Genomic DNA, 23,180 nt, shown 5'->3' with positions numbered 1-23,180 from the left:
ATTATTATATCCAAGCATTAGGCCGCCTCTTGCGATTGAGACTGTCTTTTTCCTCAATTTATTCCCTTATTTAAGCCATTCATGTTTACGTATATCATCCTTTATCCATTTTATATATTGTTTTGTTTCGATAATATTCCACGTTAAAAAAAATTTTAATGTAGAATAACTTGAATGAGAAAAGGATCAATGTTCATGCATGCATATTTTCTTTTTCTTTTTTTAATAAAAAGGTCAAAATCCAAGAAAAGTGAGAAAAAATTTTATGTGTTAAGAATCAAATATCAGTTTACTTACGAGATTCCATCTTTTAAAAAATAAATGAAACATTTAAATTAAACCTAAATTCATATTTTGTTGTGCTCAAATTCATATCTTTCATATATATATATATAAATAATTATATATATAATAAAAAGTAAAATGAAACCAAATAGTAGCATGCTAGTAATCACGGCCCAGATAATGCAAAAATTTTTGTGTATATATATATATATATATATATATATATATATATATATATCCAATTTGTCAAAGGCAGGCCATTAAAAGGTTGTCGATATTAATTTACTATATATAGAAGAGAGAGATAGTTCATAACCTAATTTTTTCATGAAATTTGATTCCACACGACAATTAAATTAAGTTCTAGAAGATTTAGAGCTTATTATATTCAGATTTTTGTTTTATGCTGAGTTTGGATTAAATTAATTATATTGACTTGTTTCTATATAAAAAAAAAATTATTGGTTTGTTTGGAGCTTAAATTAAAACACATCTCAATGTATTTTAAGAGCACATGTGGAATTGGTTAGAATGTGAAACTCTATCATGAAAATATCAAATTCCAGTTTTAGAATCTTGAACTAGTGAACTTGGTTTAAGATTATCAAAAGCAATTAGAGCAATTAATTACAATCTCTTGATATTTTTCTTTACTTTTGAACTAGTTTAACAGTTAATTACTCGTTGAAGTGCTATACCTTTTTTCTTCTTTTCTTTTTAACGGCAGCATTCAAGGAAATTACTAGCTAGATGAACTTGCAAAATTGACTCCTTAAAATATAACTTATGTGTTAGAAGGAGTAATTTCAAAACATTTATTATTATTATTATTATTATTATTATTATTATTATTATATAACGGAGATTTAAGTATAATGATAAAAAAAATGTTGCAAGTATTAAAAAAAAAGTTAAAATCTGATCATGTTTTCACATTTAAGATGAGAAGTGTCTAAGTTTGAAGTTTAAATTTAATATTTATATTTTTTTTTTGGTTATAATTAGCCTTTTGTGTAAAAAAAAAAAAAAAGAAAAGAAGAAAGGTCTCTTTGCATTGCACCGTACTACTGAATTCCAGTAAAGATAATTACGTCGTATCGTAGGAGTTAGGACACGAACAAAATTAGCGACCCAAAAGCTCCACAGCCGGCGAAAATTGAAATAACACAAATCAAGTCCAAAGCCCTATCCTTTCTCTCATTCCTTTCTTTCCTCTCCTTTTTCCTTACCAAAAACTCCTCGTACTTCTCTTTCCTCCCATTTCCCTCCCCTCTCTTCTTACTTCTCCCGCTCTCCATAGCTGTTTGCAAAATTACCAAACCCTCCTCCCCACTCAGTCCTTTCCCTTCCATATCTTCCATCACCATACTTACTTCCCTCACGTGCATCTCCTCTCCTTCGTTTCCCCCGCACGTGACCACTAACCCACACTCCACCAACTCTCTCGACGATCCCCACCGTTCATCTCCCTCCATCACCGTCCCAAATCGCACCTGCACGTTACCTGTCAGCCAGTGCCGTTGCACAGAAACAGCTCTCATGCTTGACATATTAACCGCTTTTTCCCGGGTCGGGTCAACAACTATCCAGCTCAAACTCAAGTTTTCCTCCAAATGTTTTTGCCATGTGTCATCGTTACAACTACCATGTTTTATCGGTGATGGAGCTGAGTCGTTCGGGTCAAGCAAATCGACCCGAAAGGGTGAAGACAAGAACCAGCTGCTTGACGTTTCCATTTCTTCAACTTTAGAACAAATGGCGTTTCCTTGATAGTAAATATCAACGGCTGAGATTAATTCCGTTGCTAAAGCCAAAGAGGTGACGTTGAACTTTAACGGTCGGATATTGGGAAACGGGAATGAGTCGGAGAAGAAGGAGCGGTAACCGGAAGGGAAAGTGGAGATGACTTGTTTCATACGTGGTTGAAAGATAGAAGGCCACGTGGTACAACAAATGTCGCGCCAGAGATTTTGTTCTGTTGATAGGGAACGTAAATGAGAGGAAACACAGGCGGTGGAGGCAAGGTTGGGACCGTCAAGTCGTGTGAGGACGTGAGCTCCGATTATATCTGGGTGAAGGATGGTGATTGTTTCGCCGTCTCGCCCGACGCCTTTAGCAGTGGAAGAGGAAGGAGGAGGGGAAGCCATTGGCCTCGTGGGGTTTGATTGCTGAGTCGGTCGTGACAGGAGGAAGCTTCTGTGGGGGCGTTTATCGGTCTCTTTGGAAAATACTTTGTGCTAGCTTTAAAAGACCCAAAACGGGCAAATGGCCAAACTTTGTCCTAAGCCTAAATGCTAATTGCAGGCTCGAATTTATTTCGTTACTTTTCTTTTCAAAATATAAACAGTGCTAAACAATACTATAAAATTAAAATTAATGATTTTATTTTTATTGTTAAATTAAAAATATTTATTTTTAATCTGGGAAGACATTCGCATCATGCTCTTTGAACATAAAGAATCATGATTCGTGTATCAACTAACTAAATCTTACTGAACTAGACTAAATGCTCGTATGTCTTTATTTTTAAAGAATTACGTGGAAGTTTTTTTTTTCTCGTAATTTTGGTTACAAAGACATATCTTGGATAATTTATTAATTAATTATTAAGAGTATATGTATATACACACACTCATTCTTAAAGGTTATAGCAGTCAAATAGAAATGAAATTTAGAATTTTAGATAACTTTGAATAGTTTATTAATTTCATATTTTTTAGAAGAAATAATAAAGGTAAAGACAAACGTTAAGGAAGAAGTACTTAATAGTAAAGCTAAATGTTGAAAAACTGTTGCCTTTATAAATGGAATTAATGGACCTTTTTGGTGAAAATATATCTTTCTGATTGTGAAAGTCTATGTAAAATGGTCATAAATAATTAAATGAAATAAATTTCTTCATTGGATTGAGAAGGAGTCAAACTAATAAAAAAAGGTCAAAAAATTTGGTATGCAGCCTAACCCATCATCATCTTTTTTCGTAGATGACAAAGTATGGAAGAAAATACAGAATTAATGGCTGAATTCTGTGTTCTCCTTCCAAACTGAAGTCTCTATGGATGTAAAAATAAAGATTGCTTGCACGTGTTGGTACATTAGGAAGAGTATATGTGATCGTCCAGGCTTGGTAATAAGCAGCTGAATGTGCATGGAACTGTTGCTAGAATAAAGTTTGCTGCCAGGGAATGCTAGTGCTCAAGCTGAAATGGTAACTTGTTCAAAGAGAAAATTTAGAACTGATGGAAAATTTGATGAACTTTGGTCTGCTCCAGACGGAGGCTGGGTGAAAATAAAGTGTGATGGTGCAGTGGACGCTCAGAAAAGTAAAGCTGGTATACGAGTGGTGGTAAGGGATCGGATCATCAAGGAAAACTTATTACTGGGGCATGCAGGAAAGAAATACGAGCTTTGAAGGTTGTGGTAGCAGAAACTTTGGCAGTTAAAGAGGGAGCTGCACTGGCTATAAAGGAAGAAGGGTTTTAAGAAGGTTTGATAGCAGCTTTGGATGAGAAAAGGGACCTAATACATTAATGGAAATTAGTGCTTATATATAATTTCCGAGGTAAGATTCATGTGTGATGGATTTGAAGAAGTGCAATTTAATCATGTGAAGCGGATCGCGAATAGGGCGGCAGACTGGGTGGCCAAGCAGTCCAAGGAGAAGATGTTCCCTGAAGGGTGGGTCAGGGAGTCTGGCGACCTCATCTTCATCTTCACCTTCTCTGCTGATGATTAAAGTTGGTGGGGATGGACTCCCTGCTTCCTCTTAAGTTTTATTTGTTTATTTGTTTTTGGCCAAGCTTCCCTTTAAGTTTGTTAATGATACTTTTCTCAAGAGGTAGCTAGACTATGTCAATGTGATATCAACATGTTTACCAATTTTCGCATTTGGAAATTAAGATTTAGGATGTAGCAGTTTGTCTTTATCACCTACAAGTTGAGAGAAAGTCGAGACTTAATTTAATTTAATTTTTTTTATTTTCTAAAAATATTTGTTTTTCTTTTTAATATAATAAAATAAACAATTAAAAAAAGTTGTGTTGAGATTGTAATTGCTCAACATCTGTTAAGTAATGACAACCCAATTAAACAATTTCCACAGACTATTTTAATAATAACAAAAAAATATGAAGGCTTAATTGGCTGCTATCCGGTAGCCAATTGAGATTAATTGAAAATCCTTCTTTTTCAAATATAGGTATTATGGATTATAGATAGGAACGGCAATTAAGTCCGTTCCCAACGGGTTTCGGTTCGATCCAATCCTATAGGATTGAGTTTTTTTTAATTTTAAATTTCGAGTCGGGGTCGGATCGGGTAAAATTAGATAACAATCGGGGTCAGGTCAGGTTTGGATATGCCTAAAACCCGATCTTATCCAACCTGACCCAATATTATTAAAAAATTATTTTTTAATTAATTAATTATTTATTTATATATATATAATGATATTTTTAAATATTTATATTTTAAAAAATAATATTTTATATTTTAAAAAATAATATTTTATTAATTTCGAGTCGAATCGGGTACGATTTACATATTATCGGGTCGGATTTAAATATTAAAAAAATTCGGATCGAATCGAGATCGAGTTTGATAAAACATAAAATCAGATAGAGTTCGGGGTGAGCGAGCAAAACCCGCCCCGAATCCGACCCGATGTCATCCCTAATTATAGACAATATTCCTGCAAAAGTTAGCCTAAGAATTCCAAAATATGTGAGAAACCCACATAAATTAGAGATAAGGACATGACCGGCCTCTGATCATCCTCCTTGCCAATTTTGTGGACTAAAAAAATAAGGGATAGAGGTACCCACCTCTTCCCAAACCCATAAAAATGGAATGGTTGGGTTCACACGTTTATCCTTCGAACTTAATCTTAACTAAAATAAACCTTCCAAATTGATCATTATCGTATGCGACTGCAAATATAGACACTGTCAGATCCCTTCAAATGCTTTAGATGTTTTATTTTGGGTGACTTCTTTTTAATGATTTCAGCCAATATGAGGGATTTTCATAGCAAATCTATTGAAGAGGATAAAAATATAAGATCTCTATTCCTTGAAGTAACTCAATTTAAAGAAAGCAATAGACTCCTAGCATTCATTAGCATTGCAAAATGACCCCAATTAGCAAGATAGCCAATTTCCACAAGGTTGAACTATTCTTAATTTGACAACTCACTACATGCTTAAATAATTTGTCAATCTATCTTCGTAATAATTCTATCTATCTGATCCGATTAGAGTTGATAACTAAATTTTCATTTTTGTTAAAGAAATTATTTTTTCTAGTGGAATGGAATCGGCTAAAGTTAGACATAGAGTTTGATCTCACTAATTATCAAGCTGCGGGTATATCAACAAATTCAACTTGGGTTTGCCAATAAAAGAAAAAGATATAAACTTTGGAAATTTGATATTCAACAAAGCCATGCATTTCTAAGATACAAGAATTTGATTCAAGCTGAGATTCATAAGGGTTAAATTTAAGCTGTGGTCTCTTTTTGGATGAAAATCGCTGTAAAAATTAACTTATATTAGACAACAATATTTACAAGGTCGTCGTCAATTTGAGCTCGTCTTTGTAATAAAGAAGAAATCCTAAACTCAAGTTCAAGTTTCGGATTTTGTCTAATTATACGTTGTTTTATTAATTACTGGTTTGATTTGTTTACTAATTTATAATTTTTATTGATATATGTAATTCCATAAAAATAAACTATTTCCAAGTTCAAAAACTTCATTTCATTAATATTTTTTAGTATCAGATATAAATGACATCCAACTGCATAATCGAGCCCTTTCGCTTGGCTAATATTGGCTGACTTGTCAATTCTGCCCATTCAGAGAGACTTCCGAAACCTTACAAAATATAACCCTTCTTTCCTTTTACCAATCACGAGCAAAAACATAAAGAAAAAAAAAAAATGAAACAAATCCATTAGTCAACCTTCAATAATTACAATTTAAATTTATGGATTCCTTCTTTTTCTTATTTTTACATACATTAAACTTCTGACTATCAAAAACTAGATTTTTAATATAAAAATATCATAGTCTAAAAATAAAAAATTATAAATATTAAAATTAAATACAAATTTATTAAAAAGGTATCTCTGATAATTTTATAGATTAATTAAATTAAATTTCAATTAAAAAAATTATATTTCTTTAAAGTATATAACAATAAAAAAATGGAATTTGAAACATTATTTTTTTTGTTATGTTGTTACTTGAACAACATAGCTGAGCATAATGTGACAAAACCGGCAACACCAATTGTAATGCAAACCAAATCCAATGCCCTTTCTTTCCTTTGCTTCCTTTTTTTCCTCTCCCGTTTCTTCCCTTCATACTCCTCATACTTCTCTTTCCCTTCATTTCCATTCCCTCTCCTTCTCCCTCTCTCCATTACCCCTTCTAAAATCAACAAACTGTCCTTCCCATTCAACGCTTTCCCTTCCATGTCGTCCATCACCATACTCACTTCCCTCACGTGCATATCCTCTCCTTCTTTTCCCCCGCACATGACCACAACCGCACACTCCACCAACTCTCTTGACGATCCCCGCAGTTCATCTCCAGACATCACCACCGTCCCGAACCGCACCTGCACATCACCCGTCAACCAGTGCCGTTGCAACGAAACAGCTCTTCTACTCGACATATTCACCGCCTTCTTCCGGGTCGGGTCTATAACTATCCAGCTTAAACTCAAGTTTTCCTCCAAATGCTTTAGCCACGTGTCATCTTTACTGCCACCAAAATACTTTATCGGTGTTGAAGTAGAATCTTTCGGGTCAAGTAAATCCACCCGGAATGGTGAACACAAAAACCAGCCGCTTGACGTTTCCATTTCTTCGACTTTAGAATAAATAATTTTGTTTTGATAGAAAATATCAACGGCTGAGATTAGTTCCTTTGGTAGAGTCAAAGAGTTGACATCGAGCTTTAACGGCTGGGGATCGGCAAAAGGGAAAGAATCGGAGAAGAATGAACGGTGACCGGAGGGGAAAGTGGAGATGAATTCTTGGACACGTGGGTGATTAACTGAAGGCCACGTGGAAGAGCAAATGTTTTGCCAGAGATTTTCTTCGGTAGAGAGCGCGTGTAATTGGGACGAAGTACAGGCGAAGGAGGCGAGGGAAGGGCCGTCGAGTCTGGTGAGGATGTGGGATTGAATGATGTCGGGGTGGACGGTGGAGATTGTTTCGTTGCTGGCGTTGCCGCCTTGATGAAAGGCCTTGGATGTTTTGGTTTTCATTTTTCTTTTGGGAAGTTAATGAGGTTTGCTGACAGTTGTTTGAGTCGAGACGAAGCGGAGTAGTGATAAAGGGCGCCTTTTAAAGGAGAATGGAAACTTCATAATTCAGAGCAGTCAAACGTGGACTTTTGTTGGGAATTGTCTCGTTCACATCATAATTCCACGTTTTTTTTTTCTTCTAAAATGGGAAATCTTATATTCAAATGAAATCACTGAACGGCTGTTAATTAGTTTTAGATTGCACGTTTAATATAATATCAGAATTTAGATTTTGTTTTATTGTTTTTGTCTGATATCTTTTTAAGTTTGTAAGGTAATAAGTTTTAAGTTTGTAATCTAGTAAAATTTTATTTGGTAAAAAATAATAAATTTTTTTTTAAATTGTCACATTTAAATAAAATGTTATATTTTTATTATATTCAAATAAAAATTTGATTTTTAATTTGTATATAAATAAATTTTTAAATTTTAATTTATATCTAAATAAACTTTTATCTTTTAATTTATATTTAAATAAACTCTTAATATAAATCAATAATTTATTTGAAATAAAAATTTACTGGGATGCAAATCAAAGAATAAGAATTTATTTGAATATAATGAAATATAAATATTTATTTCAAAAAAAGTAAAATAGTTCAAAGACTTTTTTAATATTTAACTTTTAAATTTTTATTAAATGTGGTGAGAAATTATTAAAGTAATATTATTTTATACTTATTAAAATTTTTATTTATTGTAATTTTATATCTAAGTTGGATTTATTCACTTATTAAAATTGCTTTGAAATTGAATGTTTATTAATAATATAAAAAATTAAAAATTTTATGTATTATTAATTTTTTTTCATTGTTCATAATTAATTAAAAATATAAAATTAAAAGAGAGAGGATCATAAACATGTTAAGATATACTGAGAAAAAGTGGTAAATTGGATTCTATTATATTGGTAATTTACTTTAAACAATATTTTTTGATATCGTACCTCAAATATATCCTCCTATAATTCCCAAAATGATGGACAAATGATCTTCCTTCCAATTAAATCTTTTAATAGTTTTAGTGTAACCAACTCAAGTAATTAATTTTCAATATAGATAAACACTGAAGTACTTGTTTTAGATCAAGGGTTTTCATTCCTTTAATATTTTTTTTTCCGGTGGCCCCTCCAAATCCGGCAAGTTGGTGATATTTTGAGCAGTCGGCTAAAGTTTTAACGTGCGCTTATTGTAGTCAACAAAGCCGAACACGGGTTTGGTGGTAGCATTGATGACACTAGGAAAGGAACAAGCGGTGGCTGACGCGGCAAAGTGGTGAAAATTGAAAAATGGGCCGAAACCATGTTTTCATTTAATAATCGTAATTCTGATTTCAAGCATGTCGGCTTCTCCTTGAGGACGTGGAGATTAAGTCGTGGGATTCACTCTTTCTCCACGCATTTATTAGCTGATTTTTTTTTTTTTTGATAAGAATGTAGATTTGATGATCGGAGAGACGTTACATTTTACTTGGTGCATTTTTCTGGTCAACCAATTAACTACCCTTATGTTTCGCATTTTCACGAGGTTTCCAAATTTGAACACAATTTTATGTATTTAAAATTGATTTAATTGATTAAAATTTATTTTTTTTAATTAAAAAATTTTAAATTTAAATTTTATTAATGATTATTTGTTAAAATTATCTTAAATATATAATTTATAATTATTTATTTTAAATTATCAGATATAATATATTTTATTTTAATTTAAAAAATTAAATAATTTATCTATTCTTAAACTTTTTTAACAAAAATAATAATAAATTTCTCACGAAATTGATTGATTGGGAAAGTATTAAATATTTATTTTTTATTGCCAGATTTTCTGTTTATATAGACGATCTGTAGATTTAAGCTAAGTGTTTTGAGACTTGTGATGTACTTTGACTTTGAAATGGTATAGCTTTTTTTTTTTACCTAAATAACTTTTGAAATAAAAAATAAGTAAAAGGGATTCGATTGTCATTTAAGTACATTTATATGATCAAATTTAATAATAATCTATTTCAAATTAGCCTTGACATTCAAATGTCATGCATTATTTCACATTTTGTGCAAAAATTTATTTGTGATATTCAAATGTCATGGTTTGAATATTCTATTGCTTTTACTGAAAATTCATAAAATATATTTGTTAGATATAATGTTTTATTCTAAAAGTGATCATTTTCATCTAAAACATGCATATTTATTCATGAAGAGGTGTTTCCAACACTGATTGAGACTTATAAATATTTCTATTTAATGTTCATTTTAATACAACTTTACATACATTTTTTTTTTGGAAGAATTAAGTCATTTCTCTCACACTCATTTTCTTATTCATGGTTCAAGCATGTTCAAGAAATTCTTGAAGTAGAATTTTTAATTTTTTTTTTTAATTTAGATATTATATCATGAGAATAACGTTTTAAAAAAGTCCATTTTAATTTAAATGCATAAATTATTATCCTTAAGAAAATTTTTTAGAAGACCCTTAACTAAATTTATTCTCTTCAAATTAGATTGCATTAGCCAACCCCAAATACAACAAGTTGATTATGGCATATTAATTTGCTATTGATAACTCTATATTTCGCTTAAACTGTTATAATCATCATGGCCAATTTGGTATTTGTTTACTGTTTTGGCTAGACTGCATAAATAGGTTTCATTAAATTAATCCCTTTCTTAATATGATACCTAATATTCGAATAACAACTTAAGCCTGAAAGTGGCCTTTTTTTAAATTAGTATATGATTCAAAATTCTAAATTAAGCATGCTAAAATTTTTAAGGTTTATGATGTTTGGTCTAATGCTAATTATATTACTAAAATGGCTTTGATGTTTGGTTCTAATATGCTTTGTTAGTGGATAAAAATCAACTTGTAAATAAATTCAAATATGTGGAAAATAAGAGTAATTAATTAGTTAATTTATGATTAAAATCCCTCTTTGATTTTTAGGTCGTAAAGGGGTTGCTTGATCTTTTCATTTTGGAAGAAAGTCAAGAAGTGGTCTATACAAACAAAAAGAAAAAAAAAATTGCAAATAGAGATAGTGACAAAGAAGTGGAAGACAAACCTATGATTTGCTCATTGTAAACTAGTTTTTTTTTTCTTTTTACCAATTCCATATAAATAAACTTGTCAACATTCATTTGTTATACCAAAAAATAATTCAGTGATTTTTTATAATATAATATTGATTATAATTATAATTTTTTTATATTTATAATTTTATAAAAAAATTAATTAATTAAATGAAAATAAAATAATTGATCTAGTGAATTTAATTTTTATGTAAAATTATCCATTAATTTATTGTCACTTAATTTGATATACCAATCCAATCAAAAGCATTACATATCAAATAGATAACTGACATTAAAATTTTTTTTACAATTTTGTCAGACTCTTAGTCCATATGTAGAAGTCTTTGGTGGCTGCATGAAAAGTACTAGTATTAGAAAAGGTTGAAAATCGAAATCCATATAAATATCGATATCATGCTTAAATCCCGTCTCCAACAGCTTTTTTTTTCCCCGAGAGCAGATAACAAAGAAAATATCAATGAAAAAAAACAGTTAAAATCAAAACAAGTTTGATGGAAGGGAGACTTGAAATTTGATGTTTCCTCGAAATTAAGGGGATGAACTTGAGATTTTTTCAAGTGCTTGATGGAGACGGCACCTTGACCCAGCCACCATGAAGAGCTCCAATTGTGTCACGAGATATTGACATGGTGCAATTTCAGACTTTTCAACTGCCTGATGGAGACTGAAATGCAATATCCATTTTCTTTTGTTATTATCTTTAAACTTTATTATTATTTTTTTTAATAAAAGAGGCCGTCGGATGAAGGAAAAAAATATATATATGTATTAAGATTTAAATTTTATATTTATTAACTATTATATTTTAAAAATAATTATATGAACATCATTTTTTAAAAATAATTATATAATTTAATTAATCTAAATTCCGACTTCAATTGTTATTGTTTTTAAACTGTGTTAATCACAAGTTCCTGATAAAAACTACAAAAAGGGTCAAAGCTTATCGACACCTTTTAGTTAGCATGTTGCTTAGTTCAGTTTAATCTTGACCGTATATATTGGATATATGTGAAGTTGGTTCTCGTACCTTTCAATTAACCAAATCAAGTTACAGCATTTCAAACTCACCCACTAAGCTCACCATCACTCAAAGTCAAAGCCAAATAGTGAGTAACATTTGATTTGATAATTTATGTATTTATATTGTATTTATTTTATGTTAAACACATATAAAATAGAAAAAATTAATCATAATTTTTGTTGACATATTAAATATGAAATACATATTTTTTTTTTGGTTAAATTTATATATAATTTTTATCAAAATTTAAACGGTTTTTTTTTTTATATATATTTTTTGCATATTTATGATTTTTGTCAAAATTTAAATTGCTTTCCTTTGATATCTTTTTTTTGCACATTAAGGTTTTAATCAGATGACAAGACTGGTTAGATTGAGCCTTTAACAATTAAAAAATTTGAATGTTGATTTAATCGCATTGTTATTTCTCAGTCAATTTTTTAGCAGCACTAAAAAATTCCATGCTCGGTCTAATTCTAAGTGTATGTATCAATTTCTTAGAATTGAAGAAGGGGGGATAAATAAAAGAAGTAATAACATTGTATCATTCTCAATTGTCCCACTTCCCTAAGCTTACTCTTGACTATGATCACAGTTATGCTCACTCTCCTTGCCCATTCTTCATTGCTGAGAGCCAAAAAAATCACTTCCTTGAAGAACAGATAATGGCATATACTATCTGTTACAATAATTTATGCTAACTTAATCTAATTCACATGTTAATTCATCTTTCTAGCATCCTCTTTCAAGAAAAGCAGTGCAAAAACGCCATGGGACTGAGAGTTCAAGTTTGAAAGTTACAATTCATCTGGTAATACACTAGTACATCTGATTAACCACCCATCAAATGACCTCCAATCTTCTCTGCACACATCCAATATGATAAAAGAAACCGAAATTCACCTAAGACATCATAAAGTTGAGCAGACAAACCTCAAGAAAGCAAGAATGGCAACTAATAATTCAATTCTAGCTTAACTTAGAAACTGAGTGGCGCTGAAAATCTGATTCACTGGTCATCCCAGGCTGATGGATCGCCTATTCCAACTTCAACTGCAGGGGACAACTGAAGTTCGGGAAGCGCAGCACGTTTACTTTTCGTCTTTTTCACAGGTTAGGTAGCTAAGCTACCCACTGATTTCATACCTTGACCAGCTCTATCAACTTTCTTTTATCATCATCTTTTGGATCTGCAACATCAGTGGTGAACAGCTCTGTGAAAGAGGTGCCTCCATCATCAATAATGTCAAGTTTAGCCCGTTTCTCTATTTTTTTCTTCTTTGGTTTCTGTTCAACCATGATACCATCATCGTGCACTGAAACTTCTTTCTGCAGGAGCTTATCGTTTGTTTTCTTCCCTTTTTGTGCAATCTTTTTCTCCGCACCCATGTGACTCAGATTTTCCTGCTCTGCCTTTGATTTTTTTTTTTCTTTTCTTCCTTTTCAACAATGATATCATCCTCATTAACTAGAACTTCTCAGCATCATGACTAGTAGCATTATCATTAATATCCTTTTCCTGATATGACACTTGAAATTTGGGATTATTTTTCCTTTTCAGATCCTTTTGCTCCTTCTTGTGGATTTCCTCCTTATAAGCAGTATTATGTGAAGCAATGTAAACAATTTCACCTATTTCATTTCTGAAGCTTTTATCAATTGGTCTAGCATTGAATATGTGCAAGTTAGGCAACAACCTTTTAACCTGCAGCAGTGTCTTATAGCAATCATGTCAACAGACTAAAGTAGCAATATTTTTTTCTTTAAAAAAGGAAGAAAAACATAGACAAGAAAAGTGTCAAAAGGCAAACATGCTTACCTTCTTTGCTAATTTATCCTTTTCAGCTACAGGATTTCATTGTAGATTGAGATTCTTTAGACTGACTAATGAATCCGGTGCCTGTTGTTTAGTTTGTTGTCAATAAACCATGAAGAAAATAGATTTCCAAAAAAAAAAAAAATCATAAAACCTGGACAAAAATTGAGTTCGCGAGCAAACCTTCAATTCCGACCATACAGAGATCAAGTTATTTCCCAAGTCCAAATTTTGAAGTCTTTTTATTGTAAGACAACTCTGCTGGGAGACCTTGGGCAATTCACATGCACCAACAGAGGGTGGGAGAGGAGAATCAATAATTAATCTTTAAAATGTAAAGAATATGGTAAAGAAATAGGAAATAATAATGAAAGTTGCTAATTGATACATAACAGAGGCTGTAATTAATAGAACATGCTTATTGGGATGGTCATTGTGTAAAAGAACATACTTTGGTATCATTGTGAGCAAAGCTCTTTTAATTCAATGCAGCACTTGAGCGACGAGTCAATAGCTTGAAATTGGCAGTTAGACGCAGAAAGCCAGAACCAAGAGTAATTGAAAAGCTTGAGGAGTAATCAAGTGAAATTGCATTCAATAATATATCTAAAACAGAACTCTTCACCTTTGTGATAGATTTCAGGTTGACAAGAGAATCCACAATTTCACTGATAGGATTCCTAGAAAGTACCGCAGGAAATTCTAGACAAAGAGTATGACCCAAGTTAAGCAACATAAGAGATTTCTAATGCACTAGTTTGAAAGCAAAACTGGTTCTGTCTCCTCATTTAGTTTAGCTAAGTGAATGAAACTAAGAGGACCAAACATTGTTGTATTGTCTCCATGACACAACTTAATAACAGATTTTGTGTGTTTTATGACAAATAAGATATTTTTGACATCCATGGATGACCAAAATCCTTCATGGTGCTAGAGAATTTAACCGTTTTGCACTCACAAATGTGTATTTTAATTCCCAAATGGAAACCAGAAAGTACTTGATTATAATCTGCTGTAAAACCTAACCAAATCAAAATGCCTTTTAACAATATGCAACTATTCATAGCCATCTTTAAAATGTTGGCTTTTGAGTAGTGCCAATAAGAAAAAAGAGGTGGGATAAGTAACAGCGTGCTTTGAAGCGGTTAATCAGGAAGCAACAATCATCCAACATTCCACTCTAGAACAGCAGAGCTGTATTATTATCAACCTTTTTTCTTACATTTCAAATTTAAATAAAAAAGCAAACTAAGTTAACTTTCAAAACATTTCATCATAGATTGTCATGAAAGCACAAGTTGATGGCACAACAATGAATGTCAACATGAAGATTATGAACTCATACCAAGAGTATTCACATCTTTCATTTCATCAAGTCCACACATGCAAACAACACCTAGCCTCTTCCATTGATGTAAGCTCATTTTTGCCTGCATTCAACACTTAATTTACAAATAAAGGAATCATATTTTCGAGAATGTGATTAATTTTTTTTTTAAATTTGGAATTTAAGAAGAAACACAGATAAGTTTTATCCAGCTACTTACAGTGAGCTTAGTGAGTCCTTCAATTCCTTTCGAAGTTTGCAATTTGTTTTGAACAACTGATAACCATTTCAGATTAATGCAAGATTTCAATCCCCATAAATTGAAATTAAAATTACATTTAATTGTATTACTTAATAAGTAATAGGCAGGAAATGAGAAAAAAATAAATAATAAAAAAAAAAGAGAAAGAAAAACCTGGAGTGATGTGAGATTATTAAAGGCAAGGTCGAGTCTTTCCAAGTTCTTGAATTTAGCCAAGCAAGAAACCTGTAAAAAGAAAAGAGGAGAGATGAGACGAGAGGAAATGGAAGGGATGTGAGAAAGAGAAATGACGGCGATTTCGTTCATCGGAGAGAGGTTTGTTGTAGAGAGAGAGAGAGGAATGGAGTTGGGATCATGGCTTTGTGTGTCTTTCAAGAGCTGTTCCTTGGTCAAGCGAGCCATGGGGTTAGGCTTTTAGCAGCTAAAACCCAAGCTTTTCTCTCCAGCGAATTGGCGGCGACAGCGAGATGAAGGTGTGTGGTATTACTAGTTTTCAATTACGGCTTAATTTGTCAAAACATAACTTTTCAGAATTTTAAGCTGACGAAGAAGAAGAAGAAGAAGAAGGAGAAGAAGAATGAGAAAGACGTAGAAAGCGACAGAGAGAAGCAACGTAGAGTAGTAAATCCAACACACATAGCATGGAACAGTGAATTAGCGGCGGTAGACATTTGACTGGATACCGACACCAAGTCACCAACACAAGCAAATGATGACCGTCCCCCCTTCCCTATAATTTTTAAAAATTAAAATGAGCAAAATATTTTGAATCACAAAAATTATAGGTTCGATGGTCAATAAACTATTCTAAAGTTCAACATTTTTCTCTAATTGTAGGAGGCAAAACTAAATCAACCAAAAAAACTTTGTTGGTTAATAATCTTCTTCGTAATAGACTTCAACCAAATAAATAAATGCATTTATAATCTTCTATGTACAAACAAAAGAAATTTTAAAAAATATCCTACGAAACAATCAAGTTTATAATTCATTTGGTAATACTAAGCAACCACTGCCCTCTTCAATGAATACAAACTCGTGTTTTTGAGTTCTAATATGTATGTATATAGATGTATTTATGTATAACAAGAAACAATCTTAGAAAGGTAATACGAACGAAGAAATTAAAATTGAAAGATAAAATTCATTGTCTAAGGCCTAGGATCCAATGTCAAAACGATATGATGGAGAAATTTTTTTCTCACCAGTTACCGACCATCAAAAATTAAGAAGCATTTAGTGATATGCTTGACCCTCCAAGTAAATAGCATGTTCTTTTTAAATATTTGACAGTCTATAGCTCAAACTATATATAGAACTATATAAAAGTATATTCTTTACAATATTAAGCTCGCCTTACATCCTTTAGAAACTTTATCTTGATCTTCTTTAGCATGGCTACCACATCTTTCATGTTTTTCCTTTCCTCGGGCAACTCTGTTGAACATTCCAAAGCTAATTCCATAATAGATGATATACAATTTACTTTAGCAATGAATTGTTGATCCTCTCTTTTCAATAAATTGTCATCCACAACAGCAACTATTTCACGAGACAATGATTCTTTCACCCAATGTTTTAAGCTTGTTTCTCCAGCAAATATTTCATCACTAGGCTTCTTTCTTGTGAAAGTTTCTATTAGTAAAATACCATAACTATAAACATCGCCTTTCATAGAAACAATTCCCATTGACCCGAATTCTGTATTTCAAAAGCAATTGAATCATTAAACAATTCCTCGAAGAAAAAACATCATTAATAACTTAATTGTATATATATGTTAATTAGTGTAGCACAATTACAGAATTTTAATATATTAGTAGAAGACTAGAACGTTGAGTCAACCAGAAATATAAAAACTTAAGATAGGAGAAGATAAAACATCACCTGGTGCCATGTATCCAATAGTGGCAAGTGTCATCGTTTGTGTCATGGAATCTCCTCCTAAAAGTTTGGAAATGCCAAAATCACCGATGTGTGCTACCATGTCTTCATCCAGTAGAACATTACTTGGCTTTATGTCACAATGGATCACAGGTGTTGGGAGACCATAATGGAGGTATTCTAGTGCCAATGCCACATCTATCATTATATCCAATCTTTGGATGACATTGAGAAAATAGTTATGAGAATACAACCACTTCTCAAGGCTCCCCTTTGGCATAAACTGAAGCACCAAGGCTTTGAAGTCAACATTATAGCAACCAGTAATGATTTTGACAAGATTACGATGTCGGATATTGCGCATCACTTCACACTCTGCGAAAAATCTCTCATCCGCTCCCTCTAATTGCAAGTTGAAAACTTTTATTGCAACATTAATCCCATCTGAAAGAATTCCTTTATATACAGAACCAAAACTTCCCGAACCAAGTAAATTGCTTTCGTTAAATCCATCAGTTGCACGCCAAAGTTCTTCACGAGGAATTCTTCTCAATGTTGCCACAGGAAACAAAGCCTCGCGACCTGGTAGATCACCACTCCTATCCTGGTATTTTTTAAAGAAAATGATGATTGCCATTATCAACATCAAAAAAGCAACTGTTGGCAAAACAAATTTCAATATAATCATTGCTGTCTTCTTGGACTGCTGAACAACATTAGATTTGCATGGTAGGACTTGCAATCGAGGTAAACCACATAGTGCATAATTGTTCATGAATGATTGAGCCGAGAAGTTTCCAAAAGGTCCCCCAGTAGGAATTTCTCCTTCTAATCTATTGAAAGAAACATTAAAATATTTGAGATGGGAAAGTTTCACCAAAGATGAGGGAATCACCCCGGAAAGATTATTACTGGAAAGATCCAAGGATTCTAAACTTATCAAACCACCAATAGATTCAGGAATACGGCCTTGAAATTTGTTTTTGGATAAAGACAGAAGTTGTAGATTTTTGAGCTCTTGAATTGTTGTTGGAATCTCACCAGATAACAGATTATTTGACAAGTCCAAGTCAATCAGTACTTTCAGGTTAGCGATATCTGAGGGAACAGAATTACTAAGAGAATTTGAGGATAAGTCAATCTGCAAGATATTCTGAAAGCTCCAAAAGGTTAAGGGTATGCTAGAACTCAGATTGTTGGAGGACAAGTTGAGAGTACTAAGAGAAGTCATATTAGCCAAACATTTGGGTATCGATCCTTGGAGCACATTATATTCTATGGATAAAATATCCAATCTCTTTAAACTACATATACTGTCTGGGATCGATCCCTCTAGTTTATTTCCATTAAGATACAAACCTTGGAGATTCTTTAACCTTCTTATTGTTTTTGGAATGGATCCAGAGAACTCATTGTTGGCTAGGGATAACACCACAATGCTGCTTAAGTTACCAATTTCCTCAGGAATACTATTGCCATTAATGTTGCAAGATTCCGCATAAAATAATTGAAGAGATGTAGAGAGATTTCCAATAGAAGTTGGAAGAACACGATTCAAAGGATTATCCGACAAGTCAAGATGTGTTAGATACCTGCAATTTGCCAAAGAAGAGAGAAAGCTCCACTCCTGACTGGAAGGTTCAGCCGTGAAATGATTTGAGAAAAGAGAAAGCCACTGAAGGAGTCGTAAATTGCCAAGTTCATGAGGGATAAGACCGCGAAATGAGTTTATTTCCAATGATAAGTATCGAAGGTTTGAAGCATTCGAAATAGAGCTGGGTATGACTCCACTCAGATTATTTCCCCATAGCTCGAGCTTCTCAAGATTTGGAACCCTATGGCCAATATCAGAGGGAAGTTGGCCGTAAAAATAGTTGGCTAGTAACTCAATTTCTCTTATGGTTGAGAGATTGAAGATTGTTGATGGTATGCTACCACTTAGGTTGTTGAATTCAAGACCTAATATCTCCAATCTATGAAGGTTTCCAATTTCATGTGGTATTTCACCTGCAAAAGCAGAAGCATTCCTTATCAGACAAGCTTTAAGCGTTGCTGTTATATCTGATCTATGCTTTACATAGTATGAAAATTAAGAAGAATTACTTGACTATCAAATTAATTAGATAATTGATGTGAGAATTATGAACATAAATGTGTTAATAAAATCAAATAAAACCATCAGCCTCCCCAAGGTTATCTAATATCCAGCCATATATACAGTCTCCTCTCCTCCTCTAACCAGTACATGCACATCTGACCAACATTGACTCAAATTATTTAGCTAATTATGTCATAGTTTCTATCCCTTATTTTAGACGTATTTATTTTTCAAATTAAATAGCATATTTACCTGTCCTGTAGAGGTATCTAGGTACTTGTCCAACATGTGTTTCTTTTCATTTTTTATTGTTAGTATTTTTATTGCAGCCAATTGAATTGGTGTCACTGGTTTGACTCATAATAATGGTTATCAATATCCATTGATAGGTATTAATTTTAAAGGAAATTGGCACGGTACTGGTATTGTATCTAATGTACCAATCTTATCAATTTGTATCAATTGTATCACGTGATATAATTTTTTTTTTAATTTTCTTTTAAGTTTTTCACTTATTTAATTCCTTTAATAAATTCATAATTCTACTTTTCTCTCATGATAATTTTTATTTTATCATAATTTATTCAAAAATCAAATATGTTCATTAGATTAGGTTATTGAGCTTTTATAATAAGAATTTATTATATTTTTTCTAATTTTTTTATTTATTTCATTTAATTAATATTTGAAAATTTTGGATATTAAATATTTATAAATTTTGGAGATATATATTTTCATATAAACATATAAATGTATGGATTGGAGGTGTTTGTATGTGTACGTAATGTATTTTATTAGGAAACTTGAAAATATGTTATATATATTTATATGAAAAATTCAAAAATATCGTTAAACATGAAATGATATGTCAAAACATACTAATATAAGTACGTATGAGTATCAGAACAAAAACGATATGCCCATTGATGCGTTACTTATTACTTGCTAGTAAATATCAAACTCAATATATATTATCCTTTTTTTTACTCTTAAAAGTGCTTGAAAAGTCAATATGCCATCACATGCAAGAAAAAGGGAATAATAATTGTAAAAGATTAAAGTACCAAATAGAGTGTTCTGAGCGAGCATAATTTCTTGCAAAGAAGAAATGTTGAAGATAGACGGCGGAATGATTCCAGTGAGGTACAGTCCTCGCGCGTCAAAGATCTGCAATCTAACAAGATTACCGACCTCCCGTGGGATCGTACCTACAAATAAGGCCAACATCAAAGAGTAACATCTCATAATCGTGTCCAATAAAAAACAGCTTGCTCTTGTTTTCCAATTTGTGAACAAAACAAAAGGGCTTAAATTGTCTATACGTACCTTGTATATTATTTCTCCACAAATAAAGTTTTTTGAGCCTAGTTAAATTTCCAATACTTCTCGGAATGAGCCCATTAAATTGATTAGAAGACAATGATAAAATTTGAAGCTCGCTGCATTTTCCTAAGCTTGACGGGATAAGGCCAGAAACCTCATTATGATGCAAGTGAAATTGCTGGAGATTGGGAAGGCTGTCGCAAAGATGATCAGGTAAACTTCCAGACAGTTTGTTAAAAGCTAGATGGATGACTCGCAGTGATGAAATGTTGTAGATGGATGAAGGTATGGAACCAACGAATTGGTTGTTTGTGATATTAAATATCTTCAAAATTTGAAGATTTCCCGTCATGTCTGGAATGTTTCCCTCTATCGAATTGCTGCTTAATTCTAAAGTCTCCAAGCTTGACATGTTGAGGAAAGTACGAGGAATTGTACCTGTGAAACGGTTGTTGCCAAGGACCAACAACTTGACCCTTTGCAAGGTTCCAAGGCATGATGGAAGTTCCCCATCAAGTGTATTGTAGCTTAAATCAATGTGCTTCAGCCGAGTTAACTGCCCCAACTGTTCAGGTAGATGTCCATGGAAATTGTTGCCGCTCAAGTTAAGAGAGGCTAGGAAAGAGAGGTTTCCGAGGTGTGGAGAGATGGTCCCTGAAAGACCCATGTTCGGAAGATTCAAGCCTTTGACTCTTGTGTGGTAACCATCACAAGAAATCCCAATCCAGTTGCAAACAGAAGTAGAGGCAGACCAATTTTTTGCCAAGATTTTGTGAGGATCAGATATACGGTTCTTGAATTCAAGAACCGCAGCTTGATCTGTGGTGAGGTTCCTTAAATTCATGGCAAAGCTAGCGATGAAGGAGTGTATCATCAATAATGAAAGAAAGAACCAGGTAATGTTCCACATGATGTGTTCTCTAGCAAAATGCACAAAAAGATGTTGAGAACTTAATGTTGAGCTAAAAGCCTCCAATCTAATCACACCAGCGAAAGCGAAATCAAACAATAAATCAAACACATAAGAGACAACAATTTAACGTGGTTCGGTCCAATTGACCTACATCCAAGGATGAGAAACAAGATCCACTAGTTGTAGAGAATTACAAACATACATCAAATCATCAACCTCACTTAACAATCAATACTCATAAGACACTCTTAATCTCCTCTAGTCTTATAGAGTATTCTCAACCCAAACAAACACAAACTCAAACCCTTATGCACCCTTTCAACATAACCAAACACATACCCATATGCTCTCATACACCATACCTATGTGGACCCTCTCAGTCTCTTCTAGTCCACTCACAAATAAAACATACACACCCATAAGACGTAGAGTCCCAATACTCCTATGGGGTGTCTATCCCACAAAACCCTACAACTCTCTTACATCTTTTTCTCATACCTAACCCTGTAGAGACTTCACATATTTATAATCATACAAATTTGCTCATTAAGAATCCCTCTCCTCTTAGAATTCTTCTCCTGTAAGTCAAACTTGCCTATTAAGAATCCCTTTCCTTTTAGAATTCATCTTTTGCAAGTCAAACTTACCTATTAAGAATCCTCTTTCTCTTGAAATTCTTCTTTTGCAAGTCTTCTTGTCCATCAAGCAATATCTGATAAATCCCAAACAAATCTCTAACAAATCCCAAACAAATCTCTAACAAATCTCAAACAAATCTCTTATGAGATTTGAGTCAATATTCCCAACAATCTCCACCTTGACTCAAATTTCATCGATCATCTGTCTTCATGTTAGACATCCTTGGCTCCACCTGCAATGGAAGTCTTACAATCATCTTCTCTTCTCTTCTCTTCTCTTGTGTCTTCACGCTTCATACAAACCAATCCTCAAAACTTGAACTCAAACTCTTCTCTTTAATCGAGCTCTTCTAAGCTTACTTCTTCTCATATTTCAAACAAAGCTCTTCCCATATCTCAAACTGTCAACTCTTTCCATGTCTCGAACCATCAGCTCTTCCCACATCTCGAACATTTGACTTTTCTCACGTTTCGAACTTTCAACTCTGATACCACTTGTTGGGGAACACCACAGCTCTGATACCATTTGTTGAGCTAAAAGCCTCCAATCTAATCACACCAGCGAAAGCGAAATCAAACAATAAATCAAACACATAAGAGACAACAATTTAACGTGGTTCGGTCCAATTGACCTACATCCACGGATGAGAAACAAGATCCACTAGTTGTAGAGAATTACAAACATACATCAAATCATCAACCTCACTTAACAATCAATACTCATAAGACACTCTTAATCTCCTCTAGTCTTATAGAATATTCTCAACCCAAACAAACACAAACTCAAACCCTTATGCACCCTTTCAACATAACCAAACACATACCCATATGCTCTCATACACCATACCTATGTGGACCCTCTCAGTCTCTTTTAGTCCACTCACAAATAAAACATACACACCCATAAGACGTAGAGCCCCAATACTCCTATGGGGTGTCTATCCCACAAAACCCTACAACTCTCTTACATTTTTTTCTCATACATAACCCTGTAGAGACTTCACATATTTATAATCATACAAACTTGCTCATTAAGAATCCCTCTCCTTTTAGAATTCTTCTCTTGCAAGTCAAACTTACCTATTAAGAATCCTCTTTCTCTTGAAATTCTTCTTTTGCAAGTCTTCTTGTCCATCAAGCAATATCTGATAAATCCCAAACAAATCTCTAACAAATCTCAAACAAATCTCTTATGGGAT

At 32.8% G+C, this 23,180-nt stretch overlaps 1 protein-coding gene and 3 pseudogenes across 5 annotated transcripts; all 4 read right to left on the bottom strand.

The window, feature by feature from the left end:
• Nucleotides 1-1,215: 1,215 nt before the first annotated feature.
• On the bottom strand, nucleotides 1,216-4,202 carry LOC111285800 (F-box protein At2g27310 pseudogene; annotated as a pseudogene). The gene has a single exon (XR_016343312.1). The product of XR_016343312.1 is annotated as an F-box protein At2g27310 pseudogene (transcript).
• Nucleotides 4,203-6,442: 2,240 nt separating this feature from the next.
• Nucleotides 6,443-7,708, bottom strand: LOC111285159 (F-box protein At2g27310 pseudogene; annotated as a pseudogene). The gene has a single exon (XR_016342744.1). The product of XR_016342744.1 is annotated as an F-box protein At2g27310 pseudogene (transcript).
• A 4,498-nt stretch (nucleotides 7,709-12,206) lies between these two features.
• LOC111286379 (uncharacterized) lies at nucleotides 12,207-16,062 on the bottom strand (annotated as a pseudogene). The gene is made up of 10 exons (XR_016342575.1): nucleotides 15,417-16,062; nucleotides 15,280-15,350; nucleotides 15,084-15,177; nucleotides 14,882-14,966; nucleotides 14,162-14,238; nucleotides 13,984-14,102; nucleotides 13,691-13,806; nucleotides 13,540-13,600; nucleotides 13,195-13,425; nucleotides 12,207-13,163 (listed from the first exon to the last, which is right to left on the bottom strand). The product of XR_016342575.1 is annotated as an uncharacterized LOC111286379 (transcript).
• On the bottom strand, nucleotides 15,561-21,358 carry LOC111286378 (uncharacterized). 2 transcript variants are annotated; one of them, XM_089761955.1, is made up of 5 exons: nucleotides 20,434-21,358; nucleotides 20,172-20,315; nucleotides 17,013-19,016; nucleotides 16,486-16,826; nucleotides 15,561-15,665 (listed from the first exon to the last, which is right to left on the bottom strand). In XM_089761955.1, the coding sequence occupies exons 1-5, from the start codon at nucleotides 21,338-21,340 to the stop codon at nucleotides 15,630-15,632; spliced, it is 3,432 nt and encodes a 1,143-aa protein (XP_089618081.1). In that variant the 5' UTR covers nucleotides 21,341-21,358; the 3' UTR covers nucleotides 15,561-15,629. The 2 variants fall into 2 exon arrangements, with proteins under 2 accessions (XP_089618081.1, XP_089618082.1); XM_089761956.1 differs by lacking the exon at nucleotides 15,561-15,665 and having other exon boundaries at nucleotides 16,122-16,826.
• Nucleotides 21,359-23,180: the final 1,822 nt, after the last annotated feature.

Source organism: Durio zibethinus, chromosome 6 (genome assembly GCF_047325235.1).
Source record: "Durio zibethinus cultivar Kanyao isolate XHJ-2024 chromosome 6, ASM4732523v1, whole genome shotgun sequence".
Lineage (NCBI taxonomy): Eukaryota > Viridiplantae > Streptophyta > Magnoliopsida > Malvales > Malvaceae > Durio > Durio zibethinus.
Note: the sequence above shows the minus strand (reverse complement) of the source record. Positions and strands in the feature narration are given on the sequence as shown.